We start from the raw sequence: 20527 nt of genomic DNA, 5'->3' as shown, positions 1-20527 counted from the left end.
CAAAATGTTTAGTTTTTAAATAGTTTTGCTAAGCAACTAAACCGTTCGATATACTGTAGTGGGTACACCACACTAGATGTCGCATAACAGGCTTCGCTGAGATTGTATGGAATCCTTCAAGTTTGTTTACTAGTTATTTATTCTGTAATTGTCTCGTTGCCATCATGGATCTAAGACCAATGTAAACATGTCTGATAACACTCAGTCAATTCCATGGAGTGGCCAAACCATCGAATTAGATGTTGGTTATAGAGAAATGAAGGTTCATACAAAATGTAAAGTCTTTACGTCAGTATGTTCACAAGATATCGTGCTGACAGGCAGACAGACATACATAACATTTATCCAGCCCTTCCAGTGATAGGCTTCGTCAACGCTCAGTCAACAAGTATTTACGATGAAAATTATAATCGTTGATATTTTTCTATACACTTTTCAAAATGCTTTAGGATTTCTGTAGAATTCATGAAATAATCGTTCTGAATTTATCGTTTACAGAGCAGAAACTTTTTTTATTTGCCGCATGGTTATTTAAATTACGTTACAACTGCATTACTTTGTGTGTCAGTTAATAAATTAGAATGAAACATCTTGAAAACATTTCTTATTTGTTCAGCACACTAACATAAAGTTGTTACAGTACAACAAGAATACAATGATAACACAAATCCAAAGTAATGTTGTTAGGTTAAGGGCAAACCTCACACAACAATATAGAGCTAAAACGTGTTATAAGATCTGGCAACTACAGATGAAGACAATCCGGTTATGTGTAAGAGCACGACATCTGCAAACACTTGACATACCAGGAAACCTTTCTCCGATCACTGACTCGATCCACCTTTGGACTTCCGCCTCCTGCTGCGGGTCTCTGATCCCGGAAGGCTGCAGACAAACGTCCCAATTCAGTATGAAGGGATGACAGAGCAATAGGGGTTAGTCAAAATCCAATATCTAACATTACTACGGATTTCCTTGTAAAATGACCAATAAAGCTCCAAACACAAAAGTTACTGTTACAAAAAAGCTACATTTTATGTAGAGGGTAATATACGTATTTTATGAATAATTTTGTTCACGTTTACATTGTCCTATTTGGTGAGCCACAAACTGCTCTTTGAAATTGTATTAGGCCTATTCTCCGTATTTTTCCCCAGTTAGGTCAAAGGAACATAGTCGAAAATAATTAAAAACAAACTTTTGATGTAACAGAATATGGACAGTTTCGCTTTTATTTGCATTGAAGTATATCATTGCATAAAAGTTATAAGAGAGGGGGTTGTTACTTTATTTCCAATCTGCATCTTTATGGCTTCTTATTGTTCGTCATGATTGTAACATAGAGCAAAAATATTAAATCCTGTTATCAGCTAAACAAGTTTTCTTGTTCATTTGTCATACGAGTTGTTAATAAATTGAAGTTGCACAAGCTACCAGTACATACCAGTACCTAGTATACCATACCAGAGTCCAAAACCAACTCTCGTTCAAAATGTTTGTGTGTAAATATGCTATATAAAGAAATTTGTTGAAACGATAACAGTTCCCAACAATTACCAAACAAGTTGAAACTAGGTTTTCAAGATATTGAGTACATATAAATCCGACTGCAGTAAATTAATAATATTTCAGTTGTTACAAAATCTACCTAACTCTGCCGACTGAATCGGAAGGACTATTTTAAACCAAAGCAACATCGACGTAAAAAGAACTGCGACATTTTCTATTTTGGTGATTGATTGACAAATGAGTTACTTTCTGTCATAAAAACCACCAAGACGTCGCGAGCCAAGGTAACCTGGGCAGAGGCGATCGGTCCGGTAGTCCGGCGTTCCGGTGCCAGGACGGAACAGGATTTGGCACCGCGGAATGATTAATGGTGCCATTTGAATTTTTTCTCGTCACTCCCGCTTTGCGCGCGCCACTTTATGGATTATATTTGGACACTCACAGTCAAAACATGCCCGAGCCACGACATTCACGGGATTTTTCATACTTATCTCGAACATTAGTAAAGTAAGGCTTGCTGGACGATATGTTCGCGTTGAGGGAGCGTCGGTGTTCTAATAGTGTGTCAAAACATTTAGTAATCTAACACGTAACTCCAAATTAAAGCTTGACTTGAGGAAATGTGTTTTATTGCTTCTAATCCTGTACGCTATTTATATTGGGTACATTCGACTGAAACGTTCTGTACACTGGTTACTGTAGCCGACTTTACATTGGTTTTATCCGACGTTTTGTTTCCCAGTGTTTATTCAACTTAAAACTAAACTGAAGCAGATAAGGGCTTTAGCACAAATCAAACCTGTGTCTGGCCCTTTTTGTAATCTGCAGAGTTTCTAAATATTCGTATTGACTTTGTTAAATTTTGAAATGAATATTTTACTAACAGTTAATTAGTTTAATACTCTTTGTATTAGCTTACAGAAAATTTGGTTTAAAATTATTTTCTATATACAATAATTAATTATTAGTATCACATTACTTTAAACACACAAGTGCTATAAAGTAAGAAATCGAACTAAATCATTGACAAATGGATAGTTTTTTTATTAGAAGGACGGTCTCGTCGAGAGAGTTGAGGGCGGAAATGGGCTATTTGAGAGCGAGGGTGGAGTGATATTTTCAACCCTTCCGGCAATAAAGACCCTTCGACATTTAACTCGAAGTGAACGAACTAAAGGGGTTTTGAAAGAGCTAATGACATTTTAAAATATTGTTTAACTGGGATGTAATTAATTAAGTATAGCTAAGAGAATCCGTTCATGGGAAAAATGGGAAACTTTGAGAATCTGAGTCTAGTACATAATCTATCATGTAAGCTTATTTGCTATATTCATATAATTTAATTTATGATGTAGAGGCAGAGTATATTATATTATTTTATTATACTTAAATACCAATCCAATACTCTACATAATAAGAGTGAGTGATTGTTAATGTTAATAGTAAATGTTAAAAACGCATGTTTTAAATTGCATAAATACATATTATTCATGTCTTAAATACTAAATTTAAACATTGCACTTTGATTATCACATTGTTTCGATAGATACATAATAAAATAAGTTGCATCTGAGAACCCTAAAATATCTTATTTTCTTATTATTATATATATATATATATATATATATATATATATATATATATATATATATATATATTGTTTTAAATACATTATTTATAGTGAAAAATAAAGTTCTTAAACAAAAGTATTTTTATATATTTTACTCCTTATTTTTTTAGAGAACTGTAGTATTTTTCATTCTCTTATCCCACAGTCTAAATACGATCTCAGAAACAAAAAACAATTTAAATAAATACTTTCCCACACTACATCTTTTATAAATCACACTTTTTATAATGTTATAGTAATGAATGCCTTTCCTGACTTTATAAACAGAGTTCGATAAAGATGATTTTAAAAGGACATCGTTGTAAAATTATTATTTATCCTGAAAAGTAAAGTTTTCAACTGTTCTGAAACAATAGTATTTTTATATATTTTACTCATTAATTTTTTACAGAACCGTAGTATTTTTCATTCTCTTATCCCACAGTCTAAATATGATCCTACAAACAAAAAAACAAATTAAATATACTTTCCCACACTACATATTTTATAAAACACACTTTTTATAACGTCATAGTATTGAATGCCTTTCCTGACTTTATGAACAGAGTTCGATAAAGATAATTTTAAAAAGGACATCGTTGTAAAATTATTATTTATCCTGAAAAGTAATGTTTTCAACTGTCCTTAAACAATAGTATTTTTATATATTTTACTCATTAATTTTTTACAGAACCGTAGTATTTTTCATTCTCTTATCCCACAGTCTAAATACGATCTTAGAAACAAAAAAACAAATGAAATATCCTTTCCCACACTACATGTTTTATAAATCACACTTTTTATAACGTCATAGTATCCAATGCCTTTCCTGACTTTATGAACAGAGTTCGATAAGGATAATTTTAAAAAGAAGGTATTTTTACTATAAAAAGGTTTTTATATTGTACAGGACTATTCATGTTAGTTATTAACAAATTATAAAAATAACAAAATTATAAAAAAGGATGTTTAAATGGTTATTTTAATGCAAGCTAATGCATGTATTTTTCGTTTTTTATGATTCGTGATAATATTGTTACGAAAACGTAATGAATACAATAAAACTTACTGCAAAAACATGTTGTTGTGCTCAGAAGGGTAAACATTAGTTATGTTGACTGTGATTTTGGAATGTATTCATTTAGGAAGTGAGCCAGTTCACAAGCTGCCAAGCGCTGTGTTCACACCATACTTACTTCAGCCCATCACAGCTCATCTCTTGTTTCTCCTCTCAGGCTTTGATTGTCTTTTCCTTCACACTTAATCGGTTCCGCCTCCTCCATCATTTTCTCTGAACCATCGCACGTTTCACCGCCTTCTTTATCGTGCTCGAAGTCGCGGTATAATTTGTCGCGACACTTATTGTGGGCGAGAAAATGTACGCTACGGGGTACGGCGTACTAAGATTATAAACAAGCAAATCTGTAGTAAAAATTTGTGATTAAAAAACCAAAATTAATATATTTTTCAAGGAACATTTGTGAGAGCTTAAATGGAGTCATTTATGGGATAGAGTAGTATTTTAATTTTTATGAAAAATCCGCGGAAAAACCGCGTAGAATGTTATAAACAAATTGTCACAAGTCACAAAAATCTTTATTCAGTAATAATAAGACATGATAGTTTACAGTCCCCATAAATTGATACATTTAAAAATAAACATAATTCCTTCATCTCTGGCAGTATTGTGACATTTCTTAGTTATTCACCACATTGAAACCCCCTTACACTCATTTACAATGTTACAATTTAAGGTTACAATTTAAGTCTGTGGCGAATCACTTTAAAATTTATATTAGTTTATTCATAATAGTTTTAAATTACATATAATAAACTATTTAAACAAAACAAGCAATAAAATATAGAGAGAGTAACGTGGAATAAACAATATAAACAAACAAACATATAAATAAAATTTAAATTAAATATCAAGCAATAACAATTAAATATAAATATAACAAGAATAAACAATAAATATGTATAATTTACCAGACACCACAAAACTACAAACAAATAAATATGTTTTAAATACTGTACGCCAATAAATTAAGCACTGAGGTAATATAGACTTCTGACATCTATGGTTTGAATCTTCAAACCGCGCATTGCACTAATTGTTAATTAATTGTTGTGCATTGTTAATTGTGGGTTAATTAACTCATATTTGTAATTTTCTATTGTAATATGGCAAAAAATTAATGAAATGAACGAATTTCCCAAACGTTTGATCCTAGAAATTATACTACTTAGCCGCTCTTGGACCTTTTCTGCGTATTCCTAATTACAGGAAGCCGGTTGTTTTGGTGACTTATTTTTATTTGAGCTTCATATGAACAGTGTGAAACATCAAAGACTTTTAGGATTTTATTATAGTCGTACAATTATGATTAATACGTATCCGAACACCTTTCAATTTTGTTTTATATTTTAATGTTTGGATATTAAAAAACAACACACTTAAAAAAAAAAAAAAAAAAAAAAAAAAAAAAAAAAAAAAAAAAAAAAAAAAAAAAAAAAAAAAAAACTAATAAGCGGTTGGACGCGTGTTAATCATATCTTTTAAAATACGACACACTATTAATATTCTACCACTAAAAATAAGGGTGCAGAAGTGTTTGAAGTTTAAAATTTCTCTGAAGAAGTCCTCTGAAGGGGTTAACTCAAGGTCGTTTCACTGCAACCGACTCGAGACAACGCTGTGGGTGAACAAATAAGCGGTTACTAACTATAAGAGGATTGGCAAGAAAGCTCAACTCATCTCCAGTCGCTGTATCAGTTTAAAAATTGTAAGTTGAATTACTTTGGGTTCGGAGTCCCCTTACTCCACGGTAGAGAACAATAAAGTACCTACAGGTAACCAAAACACTTCAAAGTCCTTTAAGAGGTTTTGTATATAGATAAAGTATCCATCAGTGCTTAAATTACGTAAATGAATTGTTTATCTCATCATTTCTAGTTGGAATGATGGTCAAACATTCATATTTCAACTAAACCACGCACGAGAATAGGAAAGTAAGATGGTGAAGTCTAGTGCAGAGCCTACTGCCTTGTCAGAATGCCATTGATGGAATAAAACCCTGGTATTGGCCGTATGGCTGCGGCTTTATATGATGTTATAAACTGCACAAGATTTGTTGTATAACACCAAATAGCTATACAGTTAATCTGATGAGGTCTCTACATCAAGCTATGACATATATGCCATTTACATCCAGGTGGTAGTTGAATTCGCGCGTTAAGTAGCCTATTTTACGTGCTACGAAGTGCTTATAATAATAATAAATTAAAAATGTGTTTTATAAACTCTTTCAAACCGCTAAATTTTGCTATTGATTTCTCATAGTAAGCAACAACGAAGCATATAGGAACGATATAAATCCTAAGAAAAGTTTGATTTGTAAACCGTGTTTGTGGATATACGAGTAAATACAGAACTTTAATTGACTATAATAGTGACAGTACATTACGTTGGTAATGTTTTATAGATATCGATCTCTAAGGTCCTAAATAATACGAGGTTTAGTGGTAGGAGAGGAAGGGATTTACTTTTCGTACAGGATTCTAGAAAATCAAGACATGAATGAAGAAGATGTGGGTGGTGGTGGTTTTGAAGAGAGGGGAGATGGAGAGGGGGCCGGGAATCCCTAGGGGTCTGGAAATAACTGTGATGTTATGGTTCGTAAACTAACACACACACACGCACATCTACAAGCACGCGCGCGCTTTCCCAAGACTTGGCAACATTTAAATCGTAACTACACTTGAACAGCCGGCCTACAATTTGTGGCTCCCAAGGATGCTAAACCTATAAATGCAAAAACCGAATTCATGTCAGAGCGTCTACTTCTGGTAACCATAAACCAATTCTAATTACACTAATTTTCCTTCAGAATCCACCATTGACACCATCGATTCACAATAAGATTCGTCACTTACAAAACTGTTAATTTTATAACTTATATATTAAAAAAATAAAAGAAATGAGACTCTAGTATTTAGCTTTCGAATTTATATAAACAATCAATACACAATCAAAATATTTGGTGAACTTTAGCTTGAAATCTCGTGAATTCAACCCAACACAATTCAAATCCTCGAACGAAGAAAAAACTTAATTTCGAATAAATTGATAAAGAACGGTAAAGTTCTGTCTATTCCCACATGCGGGAAACTTAACTCGTCTAGAATAAGGAGAATTGCTGTTAGAATTTGAATTGTACTTTAGGCGTACTCATAAGATGCAGGAATTGATGACAGAATTTAATTTATACCCTCTGCAAATCCAGCCTGGTCTAAGTGAGTCATCTTGAAACTCGCAGCAAGATGGATTCTCCCCGAAGTAACGTCTTTTAAATGAGATTAAATATTATTGAACCAACTTCAAGAAAGTACGTACCTATGTCAAAATACCTGGAGTTTAAATATAATAGGAATATGAAAAAATTAATTTAATTTTCCTGAAAAAATTGATTTTCGGTACCAATATCGAGAACCGCTTTTAAATGAATTACCAGTGGTTATGAAGTATTGGGTAAATATTGTGTTATTTATTTCTGATGACGTTTCTTTGGCCCGTTTACAAACTCATGGTTGGCTGTCTGTTGAGCATCAAGCAGAGTTTGACGGACAACGAACTCCGGTTATAAGGGGTCTAAAATAAGAGTGACGAAACTGTGCGGTAATGAAGATGGCAGGGACGTATAGACAGACGGACAGCTACTGAGTGCACCGGGCAGATGAGGAGTGGGTGTGGCAGGCGGTTAGGTGAGGGGTGAGGGGTGAGGGCCACAGCTGCACCAGTCTCTCCCAGCACCGCGACCTGAGTGCTACTCCTGAGATATGCCTGTAAGTTCATCGTACAGTACACTCTAACTGGGTGGAGTTCAACACGGTTACGCTCATTCTAAATTGTTAGGCATTAGACGTTGTCTACTCGAGAATTCTTTACTTAAGTAATTCTGGAGTTCATTTTATACTTTAAAATATTTCCAAGCAAATGTGGGTGTTCTGTCATTGCATTTGACAGTCTATGATTATATTTTGTTTTATTTATATTTAAACACTACACGATTAAAAATTGTATGCTTAAAAATTTTAGATTATTTAATTTTATTTCGACATTTTCATAATCAAAATTAATTTAAAAAAAATACAGATTTGTGGTCTAATTATGTATATTTTACTTTTAAATTTCAAACTTTTATTTCTGATATGTGATTTAATTTATCACCGATGTATTCCATTCGTTTGTTATATGGCGTATATTTAATTCATTGTTTAATTTTATGGTGAACCCTGCCATGTGTTTCTTTGGAGGATCAGGTTGCGAAGGAGATGGAGTAGGTCGGAGGTTAGGAGTATTTAGTGGTATTAAATGGTGACTGTTTCAAAATATTGGGGAGGAAAGGGGAAAACTCCATTTATAAAAAAATCGCTTATACCTGTCTGTTTTCAAGAGCCAAATACTACTGAAAAGAATAGTTCTGTCTCTGATTAAAAGCATTAGTCGTCTATGACTGTTGGAAAACACGAACAAAACCAAAAAAGGAGATTGTATTCTATAATTAAGTATGTTTTTAGTCCATACAATACACATATATGTTGAGATAGTTATGAATGTGGTAACTATAATTATTTAATGTAGGTGCACATTCAATACGAAAACAATTGAGTTCTCTGTATGAATAGTAGAATAGATAGGGAAAACAGAATATGCTTTGGAACGTGAAAAACTGCAAATAAAAAGAATGAAGACGGTAGTTTATTTGTAAAGGGAAACTATGCCAAACTGAGAATATTGCTACATCTCATTTATTTAACAACTGTACGAAGCACAAATTTTGCGATAATGCGTTCGAGGACATTTTGATAATTTTTCTATTTCTCTAATATATTTAATTGCGAATATTAAATATGTTGAAACGTTATAATATATGTAGTTGGTTCCTTTCTGTTCCTTTTCATTTATTGCTCAGACTATTTCGACTTTATAAAGTTTTCAGCAATGTAAATAGCCTCACCCAAGAGATGGTGGCATACTTTATCGCTGTGGACATGAATAAGTAAGGACTGATATAGTGAAGGAGATTCCTATTATTCTCGAAATGAGCTCCCCACCCCCATTGCTCTGACGTCATACCCAGGGGGTGCTTATTCAGCATATGAAATGGTCTTGGCATTGAAAACACCTCCTTGCGAAATGACGCGACCCCGAAAGGGATAGACAGAGAGAACAAATAAGCAAGGTTTGCAGCAAAAAAACAATACAATAAAAATATGTATTTTAACTTGACACAATAACAGTACATAGATGTGTTCCCACAGTGTATACATTAATACATTATATATTGTTTTTTTTCAAACCTTGCTTATTTGTTCTCTCTGTCTACTTTATTTTTTTTCTAAAAATATATAAGAAATATTATAATATTTAGACAGTTAGTTTAAATCAATACTTATATATATATATATATATATATATATATATATATATATATATATATATATAAAACATAACAACAACATAAAAAGTTAGCGATACGTGTTGCGATAATATTGGAGTGAATTGCTCCGCATATATGTACTGACCGTCACCGTATTAGAGGTAAGGCTGTGGGTGTCTACCAGAAAGGTTACCAAAGTTGAAGATGAGATTAGACAATTTTTTAATAAACAAATTATTCACATTCATGGTGCCTATTAGAGTGGTTAGAGGTTCATTTACAAAGATCATTTGAGATCGATTTAAAACAATTAACTGAATAGTGTTGAGATAGTCTTAGCGAATGTTCGGAACAGATGACTTGCTAACATGTTGTTATTGAGGCGTAAATGAAAGAATCCTGGTTTATTACTGATCCTACTATAGTGAAAGACAGTTTTATTATAAAGAGTTTAATATAGCAATGGAGAAATATATTCTTTCATATGTAAAAGATGACGTCAAGACTCCATGGAGCGAGCAACTTAAACATAAACGTTTAGAACATTATCATTGCCAACGATGTTGTTGTCAGGATGTTGTCAGTTATAAATGATATTGAAATGCAAATAGTTCCTTGTAAAGTGTATAGTATAAAGTAAACTTTATATATTTTAATATTAAAGGAACTGCTGTGGATTCCATAGGCTTTTTGTATAAGAATTCAATGAAAACCCTCTCAATTTATCGTATTTAATTTGGAACTCTAAATCTGTGATACGATCAGATATAAATTATTTTTCGATGCCATCTGTATTTTTTACAAACAGTTTTAGTAAGGTTTGGAAATACTATCCCAAGGATTCAAAACATGATTTTCTTACTACCAAGTCTGGTAAAAAAGATAAAAAAGACTTACAATCACAGGATTCGTACTTTTCGTTTGGAAAAACTTTGAAATATAAAACCGCTATTTTAATTCGTTTTGGACACTGATCAAGAAATAGAATAAAAAACGTTGACAAGATTTTGGAAAATATAAATAATTTTTATCGGATACATTATAGGATGTCGATGAATTTAAATCCTTCACGAGAGTCATTTTTGACATGACAACTTCCAGCATGGCGTAGAAGATGCGTAGTAGATAGGTAAAAAATTCAATTTAATGTATATAAGTTAAATAAAGTATATCGTAAAAAGTTTTTCTAAATTTGTTCTTAGAAGAATATTTTTGGAGAGGGTCAAGGAAATAGTTATACAAATTGATTTCAGCGTTCAAACATATTCAGTGGTCGGTGGTCAAAAATAAAAAATCCTTTTGCAATCTAACAGTACACCAATCAATAATTAATTCGTTTAAACCAATAGGCATGGCTGCTTTAGCCTTTAATCACAGCTGGATCCACCCGCGCTCGCCGACATTTAACAACAAACAGCTGCTTCCGGCTATATCCGATCTCTGACGTCACCCCGCAGCCAGATAAGTACACAGTCTACGATGTTTGGAGCCGGCTCTGTAGAGGTTTGACCTTTCAAAAATCCAATCAAACCGCTTTGTCTTGTTTGCTTAGAGCAACTCATTGTCTAAGTAAGCGTTCTTATCCTGTATACGTGTTTTTTTAGATTAACTTTACCATTATTTCAACGTAATGAAAGATACAGAGAAAACACAAAGTAATGTCTCGTCATAACATATCCTTTTATTGAATATGCACTCAGTATTGATAATTATTTTTCAAACATAGTATAGCAACATGTGTTACAACTCCCTTATTTGATAGTTCATATTCTATTATATTCCTTGTTTAGTACAAATTAATTTATGATTTTTATTTACTCAAAATATAATTTTTTTTTATTTGTCCGTACTGAAACTCTTAGGCATAAAGGACAAATATAAACGATAATAATTTGCTAGTTTTTAAAAACATACAAAGTACATCCCAAATAAATGTATATGGTACATTTACTAATTTAAAATTGATTCTATTAATAATACATTGCCTACAAAGTGACAGGTGTACAAAAGCTTAATATTTATACAAAGCACGCCACTTTGACATTTGTATGCCACGAACAGCTGAGAAGGCAATTAATAAACGTGTGCTGCAGCAAACAATGGTGCCTTACCCACCCCAAATCTGGCTGAACCTCCGAACCAATTACCACAGAGTAACGATAAATGTTACTCTACGCTATTTACACTGCAATTAGGTTTTAGAGGACGTCGATAACAAAGCTTTGGGCACATTCCAAGCACTATCCGGAATCGAGGGCGAGATAGTAACAACTGAGGTTGTTCAGTGACATAACCTCAACATTGGCCGAGAACGATTTGGCAGGCGGGTGTTTTACTCGTGTAGCCAGACTATTGTCGGATCAGCTGATCACTCACGCAACACGCAGCTGTCAGGCTGACGGCCAAACATTAATATATTTATAGCGAGCGTCCATATCGGTTATCGCTCCAGAACCGTTCGTTCAAAAACATCTCTCCAGAACCTAAATGGGTCCTTATCCCACAACTGACGTAAAATGAACAAGCCATTATTTATGGTTTGAACAACCTAATATTCTAGAGAACTTTTTGATGATGATAGGGTTTGCTTCCTTAGTCTCAAAAACATTTTGGCATGTTTTCTGACAGGCTACGTTATTGGTTTCGCCAACTAGAGGAGGCTACAGATGTGTTTTCTGTCTTCTCTATTGGAAACTTAAAATGGTGTGGTTTACCTTCTCAATGCTCATAATATTTATCTTCACTAAACAGCGAGCGAGGTCAGAGAGAAATAACTGGAGATAGCTGGAAGTGAGAGGCACTAACTACTCCTCGCTGTCAGAATCTGTGTTAATCTTTATAGGCTAAATAAATTAAATACTAGGCAGTTTGATAAAGAATGCGAGTAGTTTAGTTATTTAACTTAATTGTGTAATGAGTAGAGTATTTTTATCGCAGAAAGATTTCAATATGATTTTGTATTAATACACCTATGTATCAGAGAATTACAGCAAAACAACATAGAACCCACAAATGGGTCAAAATTACAAGTTTATAAACTAAACCAAACGTTATATAGATGAAATTGACCTATAACATGACTGCCAAGAGCTTGCAATTTTATATTTAGCTACATAATATTTACCACTGACGCTTTGTGTAGCAGAGGTACATATGTGTTATAAACAATGGATACACAGAGACAATCCAAAATACGAGTACTGTAAAAACCCGTAACTTGTACATGAGTAACAAGCGTTTCTCATATAAACCATATTTTATATAAAAAGACAGTGAGTGACACTTAAACCAAAATCACAATAATTAGGAAATACTCACAAAAACTATGGCTGGAAAACAACAGTAGGCCTACTATATCTGGCAACTTACGTATTTTTTGGTTGGCCACCTCTTTGAAACATATGGAGTAATGTAACTAGTTTTTAGACAAGAATCTACAGATCCGTCAACAAAAGAATTTCATACTGCAACGTTTACGAAAAAAGAGTTAAACAAGGTGTGAAAATAAAATATTACAACCAAATTCTAAAGTTGTGCTGACGTTAGTACATCAAATCTGTGACAGAAAAGTGCCACAAAGGAAAGATACGTTAAAAAATGTACTACGGAATTTATTATAGAAAACTATTTAAAGGGTTACTACGGACTTTATTATAGAATGCTATTTATTTTTATGTCGATCTAAAACAAGCCAGCAGCCCCCAGATTAAGAGGGTTACAGCAAGAGTTACTTATTTCAGCTGTCAAAGCAGAGGCATCGAAAATAACCAAGTAATGAAGAGGGAGCTGTCTGACGCGACGCAGCGGCAAAAAGACATAAAATAAATCTTCGTCTTGTTGACAATATGTCCGGAAATAGGTTGTGTTCAGTGTCACGTCTGTCATTTGTCATAGGCTTTATTATGAGGGCGTAGACAAATTTATATAAGCAATTCAATATGTCTATTTCCTCCACAGAGCTTTCTTGGTTCTGCCAGGCGTTATTTGAAATTTATATAAAAATAATAATAAACTGTTGAAAGCATTGTTTGTAATCAACTTAACATCGTGTATTCTGACAATTTAGAAACACGTGCATTATCTTACACATGGGTGGCCACGGGTAAGCTACTTGCTACATTCCTTATGTTGCATCATATATGAGATCATATTACAGTATTTAATGGATAGATTTATTATTTTTCGGGTTTTATGCTGGTCAAAAGTAAAAAAAAAAACACCCTTTCTTATGTATTAAAATAATAAAAATATAATTCTAAAACTTCGAGGATGGATCCTACAACACTAAATGTAACGTATAATGTAACTTCCGATTTCTTTGAGATGATTTTGATTACTAGCAGGCTATAAAATACATAATAAAACCGTGCATCTTCCTCATATGTTCACTGAAACAAGATAACAATTTTTTTACGTGCTTTTCCAATAAAAAAAAATTTACTTTCGTTTTTAGCAGTTAATGAAAGAAAGTCAAGTGTTTAAATCGGGCGCCATTTTGACAATGTACTCGTAAAATTGTTTGGTGATATCTTTGGGATAGGCGTTTTGTATTCTTTTAATTCTTATGTCATGAGACGAGTTATTTTCCAAAGTGCTATTACTCAGTGTAGGTTCAACTGGGGAGTATAAGCTAGCCAGAAGATCCTCCCGAGGAGAGTGAAACTCGTTATGTGGGTACATAGTATTCTTGGACGGGAGGGAGATATTCTTCGGAGATATCCAAAGAACTTTGGCGTCCTAGTGTGATGTCTTTTGAAAGAGAGACATTGGTCTCTGTAGTGCTGTAAATACAATTTATGTTTTTAGTGTAGGAGCTTTATAAATACTAGTAAACCGAGTATTAAGTTTATAATTAGCTGTACTATTATTGAGATGGAAGCATGCCACGTCTGTTTTTAAGAGTTTGAAGATTATTCTCGTAAGCTAATTTAATAAGTAGGGGTTGTTGGTTGTGTTTTGTTAGTCTATTCCCGAAAGTTGATGGCATAATGGCGTTATTACCTCTTGGAGAGCCGGAGTTATTATTGATATAAATTGGGGGGGGGGGGGGAATTACAAATCATTACGTGAAAATAATTAATAAGACTCGTGTTGAGCAAGGATAATGTAGTGCCAAAAATAGCCGACAGGTGGCAGCTCTGCATGGGTGACTATCGTGGGTGTTACATGTTCTTCACAGCGTCACTGCCAGTCATTATAGTAGCATATTAAGCCCACATAACTTAACCTTTCACACGTGTTTTGGCACAAAATATAATTGATGAAACTGAAATAATTTTACTTAAATTTAAATTTAGACTTGGCTAATTGTGGTGGTAGTTTTACACCACGTGTGCCAGGGTTAATAGTAGGTTTTGCAGAGTAGGCTAACTGGCACGGGTGTTATTCCATTTTGATTACAGTAGACACTCTCATACCGTAAATAAATATATAGTGTGTGCATTGGATATGACTTACGATGATTGAAGGAATAAAGTAGATAATAACGTGACTTGTTTTATCTGTTCATTGTGTATATCTGTTATCTGTGTATAGGAATTTCAAACAAAACGTAATGTGACTACTACTAAGTCTGAAAGATGATTGGATTACAGGAATTTTAAGTGGATCATAAAATTACTAATTACGTCTAGCGCTAAAACTGATTACAGGAATTTTAAGCAAAGCAATGTGACTACTACTAAATCTGATAGGTGATATGATTATAGGAATTATACTAAATCATAAAGCAGCTACTAATGTCTAGAAGTATGTATATTTGATTATAGGATTTCTAACTGAATCATAACGTGACCAATTCTATCTGACGATCGATTTTATAGCAAGCATTTCAAACGAACCATAACGGGTTTATTGTTTGAATGTTTATTTGATTATAGGCATTCCATATTAATTAATTGTATCAAACTTTGAATATCTTAAGGGGCTTGCAGAAATTTATGATTTCACTTTTTGTGTTCTTTGGAACCACTATGCTTTATGCCAATGAAATTGCCACTGGCCTACAGTTATTAAAGTTAATGGTTTTAATCTATAACTTATGGGTGATTCATACATCTCTATAATATTGGATAGAAACTGGAGAAGAACAAAATACATATAACAGTTGCATATATATTTCACACATGCATTTGTTGTGGCAATACCTACATCTGCAGCACCAACACCAGATGTGCAGCGCTAACATCTGGCAAACATTTTAACTACTAAAGCTGGCATAACTTTCTAGAAGAGTTGTAATCACAATTCTTATAAAATGTCAGATCTAGATTAATTTACTTAATTTATCTCGTCTCTTAAATCTAACCCCGTTATGCTAACCATGAGCATCGTGATATTTAAATTTGGTATTTTAGTACTTAATCTTGCAACCGCGCCATATTTTTCAGACTTTACCATACAAAGAGTTTAATGTTTGGCCAAAATTATAATTGCAGGCCAGGAACAAGGAACAGGAGGCAGAAGTGCTCCAATGGATAGAAGAAGTGACGGGGGAGAAGCTGCCCAGTCAGCCATATGAGGATATTCTCAAGGATGGGGTCGTACTTTGTAACCTGATCAACAAGATAGTGCCCGGCTCCGTCAAGAAGATTCAGACCAAAGGAACCAACTTCCAGCTGATGGAGAACATACAGAGGTAATCACACAGCTGTTAGATTTGCTTTACAACAAATAAATTTATTAGTGACCAAGAAAAGGACGTCACCAACGAAATAGGAAATCAATCTTCTAACAAAAAATTATTTCTTGTCGACTTGCAATGTCAATAATGCAGGATTTGAAAAACGGTGTTGCAGTTTTGTACTGTCACTTAACGCACATTGTACATACTCTGTTTAACTGAGAATCCTATTTTGTTTTTCAATATCAAATCTTATTAATTTTTTTCTGGAAACCTTACCAGCACGAAACAATATTCAAATATCAAGTAAAAAAAAACCAAAATTACAAAATCATGACAATGTAGGCTATAGTTCAGAAGTACTCTGTTCACAAGACGCAACCAAACATAAGTACTAAAGAGCTAGATTTTCTAGATAGTAATATCCTATAATTTATGATTAATGTAAAATTATAGATGTAAGTTAATGTAGTAAATATATCTGCTATTATTTATCACAGTGACTACTACACTTCTTGGAAATCTTGATTGGTTTTGTTTTCAAAAATTTTTACTGATTATGTTTATGAGTAGAAAATGAAGTCTCGGACACTGACAAAACTTCTAATTTAATTATTGATGGTATTTAGATTCCAAGCTGCAATAAAGAAGTACGGAGTGCCGGAGGAGGAGATATTCCAAACAGCTGATTTGTTTGAGAGGAGAAATATTCCACAAGTAACATTGTGCTTATACGCCCTTGGAAGAATTGTAAGTAAACTTAGTTCGTAATTTACAGCAGATAGCCTAACCAACCTGTGAATATGGATAGGAAGTCCAAGATAAATCTTCAAATGAAGATTTTTTTAACGGCTATGAGGATAATTAAATTGTTATTACTTTTATGGGCAATTTGCACCATACTTTGTAACAAGGACAGCCAGCGGAACCCCCAAAATTTCTCAGTGACTTTTAGCAAACAATTATTACTACTTAAATAATTCAGTATTTCTGACATGTATTGCTGAAAGATTATGCTCAACATTGAAACGGGCCTAGAACCTTTTAAGGAACAAAATGGGGAATGAGTGGTTGACTAAATTTTCCTTACTTTCTATCCACTACTGTGAAATATCAGTCGTCTTGATCCCCCCACAATTTATTCCTGGCTACGTTCTAGCTTTGTAGAACTGTTGTAAACTTTAACACATGAAGCAATCCATATGTAATTACAGTTATAATTATTTCAGAACAGAAGAACATGGTTATGTTATCATAAAAAATAGATCTGTAGCTTGGCCTCCTTACAGAATTTTGCTTTAGTCTAATTCATAACAATGTGTATAATGTATGTAGTTTTAATCTGGCAAAATGTAAATTGAAAATTACTAGATATACTTCTGATGTAGTCAGAACAAATAAAGATTATTAATTAACACTTTTACAACTTTGATATAAAAGCTATACTATATAAAAAATTAAAATAGTTTAATTTTGCCTAAAGAATGTCTTTATCTATCTGTCTTTATTTTATGTATCTACTACGTCTATAAAAGCTAAAACATGAAAAATATAAACACTTTTAAAGCTGACTGGTAGATATCTTATTCACATTTGGGGTAATATATTGAAAAGTACAGGAGAGTATTTCTGTCTCAGACGCAACTCCATCCCGAGTATACGGGACCACGCCTTGGACCCAAGATGGCGGAGAAGCAAGAACGTCAATTTACCGATGAGCAACTGAGGGCCTCTGAGGGTCACCTCGGTCTGCAGATGGGTTTCAACAAGGGGGCTTCACAGTCAGGACACGGTGGTTTTGGCAATACTAGGCACATGTAGAAATGTGGTCGCCTTCCTTATCGTCTTCCACCACCTCTGGTATCAATGCTTCTCTTGTATTGGACTTGGGTCCTTCCACCGAAAGTTATCGTTTCTGGCATGACCAGTTTGGATTTAGAGTAAGATATTTACATGACCATTACAAAATGGCATTACTATACGGCTTATTCCCAGAGTTATTTTTTTAATTTTTTTAGTGAGAAATAATTACTATGTTTTCAGATATTGGGCTGTATTTATCTCCTGTTTAGTCCCTCATGAGTATTGTAAACCTTGTAGTGCCTTACAGTATTGTGTTCACTTTTGGAAAACATTTAAACATATCTAACTTAGGATTTGTATTCATATAACTGTTGCTTTTTTCTGACAAAGCTGTACGTTAGTGTTATAATTTATATTTTTCTATGGTTAAATTTATTTTATTTTAAATGCTCTAGTTTATTGTATATTTCTGCAATATTTTGTGTGAGTCTAGTCATGTATAATTATTAATTTATTTCTATTATCTCTGCACTTTTGTAAGTATTATGAATTTGTTTGTTTTTAGTTTATATTTTACGTACTAATTTGAGCTAATTATGTGTTGCACTTACAGTATATGAAATACAACCGGTTATTAGTATGACTTTAACTTCTAGTGATTTTTGTAAGAAAATGTTTTAATTGCTGTTACATTTATACTAGAAACTACAACAACAGAATTCTACTATGAAATATTATTTTTGTACACTAACGTCCGATGTGTTATTATGGAAAACAAGAATTTGTATGTATTGTAAACAATTTAATATGATGAATATAAAACACTTAAGTTTAATCAAACTAATTAATTTAGGTACAAATGAATCGCTAGCTATTAAATTTATATATATATATATATATATATATATATATATATATATATATATGTATATATATATCTACACTCTGTTATGTATTGATAATATTGTAATACAAAGAAAAGTAAGAATAAAACACACACACACACACAAAATATATATGCTCACATAAATACTACATGTACGAAATTCATATATACACATGATCCATTTTATACTTTACACCAATGTACACAAACATAAAAAACTAACACATACACATGAAACACAAGAAAAGTATATATATGTACACACGTAAACAAACACACACACACACACACACACACACACACACACACACACACACACACAAACTTCTATACATTGAAAATCTAAACATAATACATTCACACATATGGACACACACAAAAATACAAACTTACTCTTTCAACACTACACACAAACATCTATCTATTTAACAACACATTATATAACATAAATATTTCATTTATGACATAACATAACTACACATTAATACACAATAATGAGTTTATATCACTACACGTAAACATAAATAAATTAACACACAATAACATCCATACACTGAAAATCTGAACATAATATATTCCACACAGACAATAACACACACACACACACACACACACACACACACACACACACACACACACACACACACACACACACACACACACACACACACACACAAACTTACTCTTTCAGCACTACACACAAACATCTATATATTTAACAACACATTATAAAACATAACTAATTCATTTATGCAACTACAAATTGATACACAATTATGAGTTTATATCACTACTCATAATCATAAATTAAATTAACACACACAAACTTCCATACACTGAAAATCTAAACATAAGACATTCACACTACATACATGTAAATGCATACATTACATTTTACAAAACTAAATACTAACATTAAACAAATATCACTCACACTCACACACAACACCAACATTTACACGCACAATACAAATATATACACAAAAACACAAATTTATGTTTGCTATAATAATACTATAGAACAAACACACAATGCATCCTTCATTAAAAAATATACCAGTGCTTATGCTCACCTATAAAAAATATAACTCCTACAGTATTATGAAAAAACAATGACTTACAAACAATTAATACTTGTGTAATATCGCAAAATAAAGCCATTAACAAAATGACCATTAAGAGAAATAAATTTATATTGTTTGTATTCTTTAGCTTATCATGGTATTATTGTTAATATTTTTGTAGGGGAACAGAAATCTGATGAAATTGTCTGCTTTTTTATACTCCTGCCATCTTTTGTTATTATAAGATGGTTGTTGTCTTTGTGTCTTTTATTTTCCTTTTCCTAAAACAGTCTTTTATTAACTAACCAAGTGGTCAGTAAGGCTTTAGCAGTTAATACAAAGGTCTTATAAACGGTTTTAAAATACATACTTTTAAAAATACGTAATAATAATTTAATAAACCCTACGTACTTTTATTAAATTGCATATTTGCAGTTTATATCGATATAGATTTGTTTATATTTTTCTATTCATAATAAAAGGGGGTTTAAAACTTATCCTATGCTTACTTCCTAATTAGTATGAATAAAGTGACTATTACAATACAATAATTAAAATTGTGTTGAGGTAAGGGGTAAGTTAATCCAGTGC

The 20527-nt window shown here is 32.6% G+C and overlaps 2 protein-coding genes across 3 annotated transcripts in view; one reads left to right on the top strand and one right to left on the bottom strand.

The window, feature by feature from the left end:
* LOC124359654 (muscle-specific protein 20-like) overlaps positions 1-20527 on the bottom strand; it is a 48502-nt gene that overhangs the window by 12343 nt on the left and 15632 nt on the right. The window contains exon 2 of one of the 2 annotated variants that reach the window (XM_046812575.1): positions 807-885. The exons of the other annotated variant lie outside the window; for it this stretch is intronic. Coding sequence (XP_046668531.1) covers positions 807-885 — 79 coding nt within the window. The remainder of the gene's footprint in view (positions 1-806; positions 886-20527) is intronic. 2 annotated transcript variants of the gene reach the window in all.
* On the top strand, positions 7832-18958 carry LOC124359655 (myophilin). The gene is made up of 4 exons (XM_046812577.1): positions 7832-7963; positions 15999-16198; positions 16813-16933; positions 17822-18958. Exons 1-4 carry the CDS (start codon positions 7958-7960, stop codon positions 18002-18004), a joined length of 510 nt encoding a protein of 169 aa, XP_046668533.1. The 5' UTR covers positions 7832-7957; the 3' UTR covers positions 18005-18958.

The sequence above is a fragment of the Homalodisca vitripennis genome, chromosome 4 (genome assembly GCF_021130785.1).
Source record: "Homalodisca vitripennis isolate AUS2020 chromosome 4, UT_GWSS_2.1, whole genome shotgun sequence".
NCBI lineage: Eukaryota > Metazoa > Arthropoda > Insecta > Hemiptera > Cicadellidae > Homalodisca > Homalodisca vitripennis.
This window is presented reverse-complemented; position numbering and strand designations above follow the sequence as displayed.

Coding starts and splice junctions, on each gene's coding strand:
- LOC124359655 (XM_046812577.1), top strand. Junction 16,199..16,812: donor CTGATGGAGAACATACAGAG/GTAATCACACAG, acceptor GATGGTATTTAG/ATTCCAAGCTGCAATAAAGA. Junction 16,934..17,821: donor TATACGCCCTTGGAAGAATT/GTAAGTAAACTT, acceptor TTTCTGTCTCAG/ACGCAACTCCATCCCGAGTA.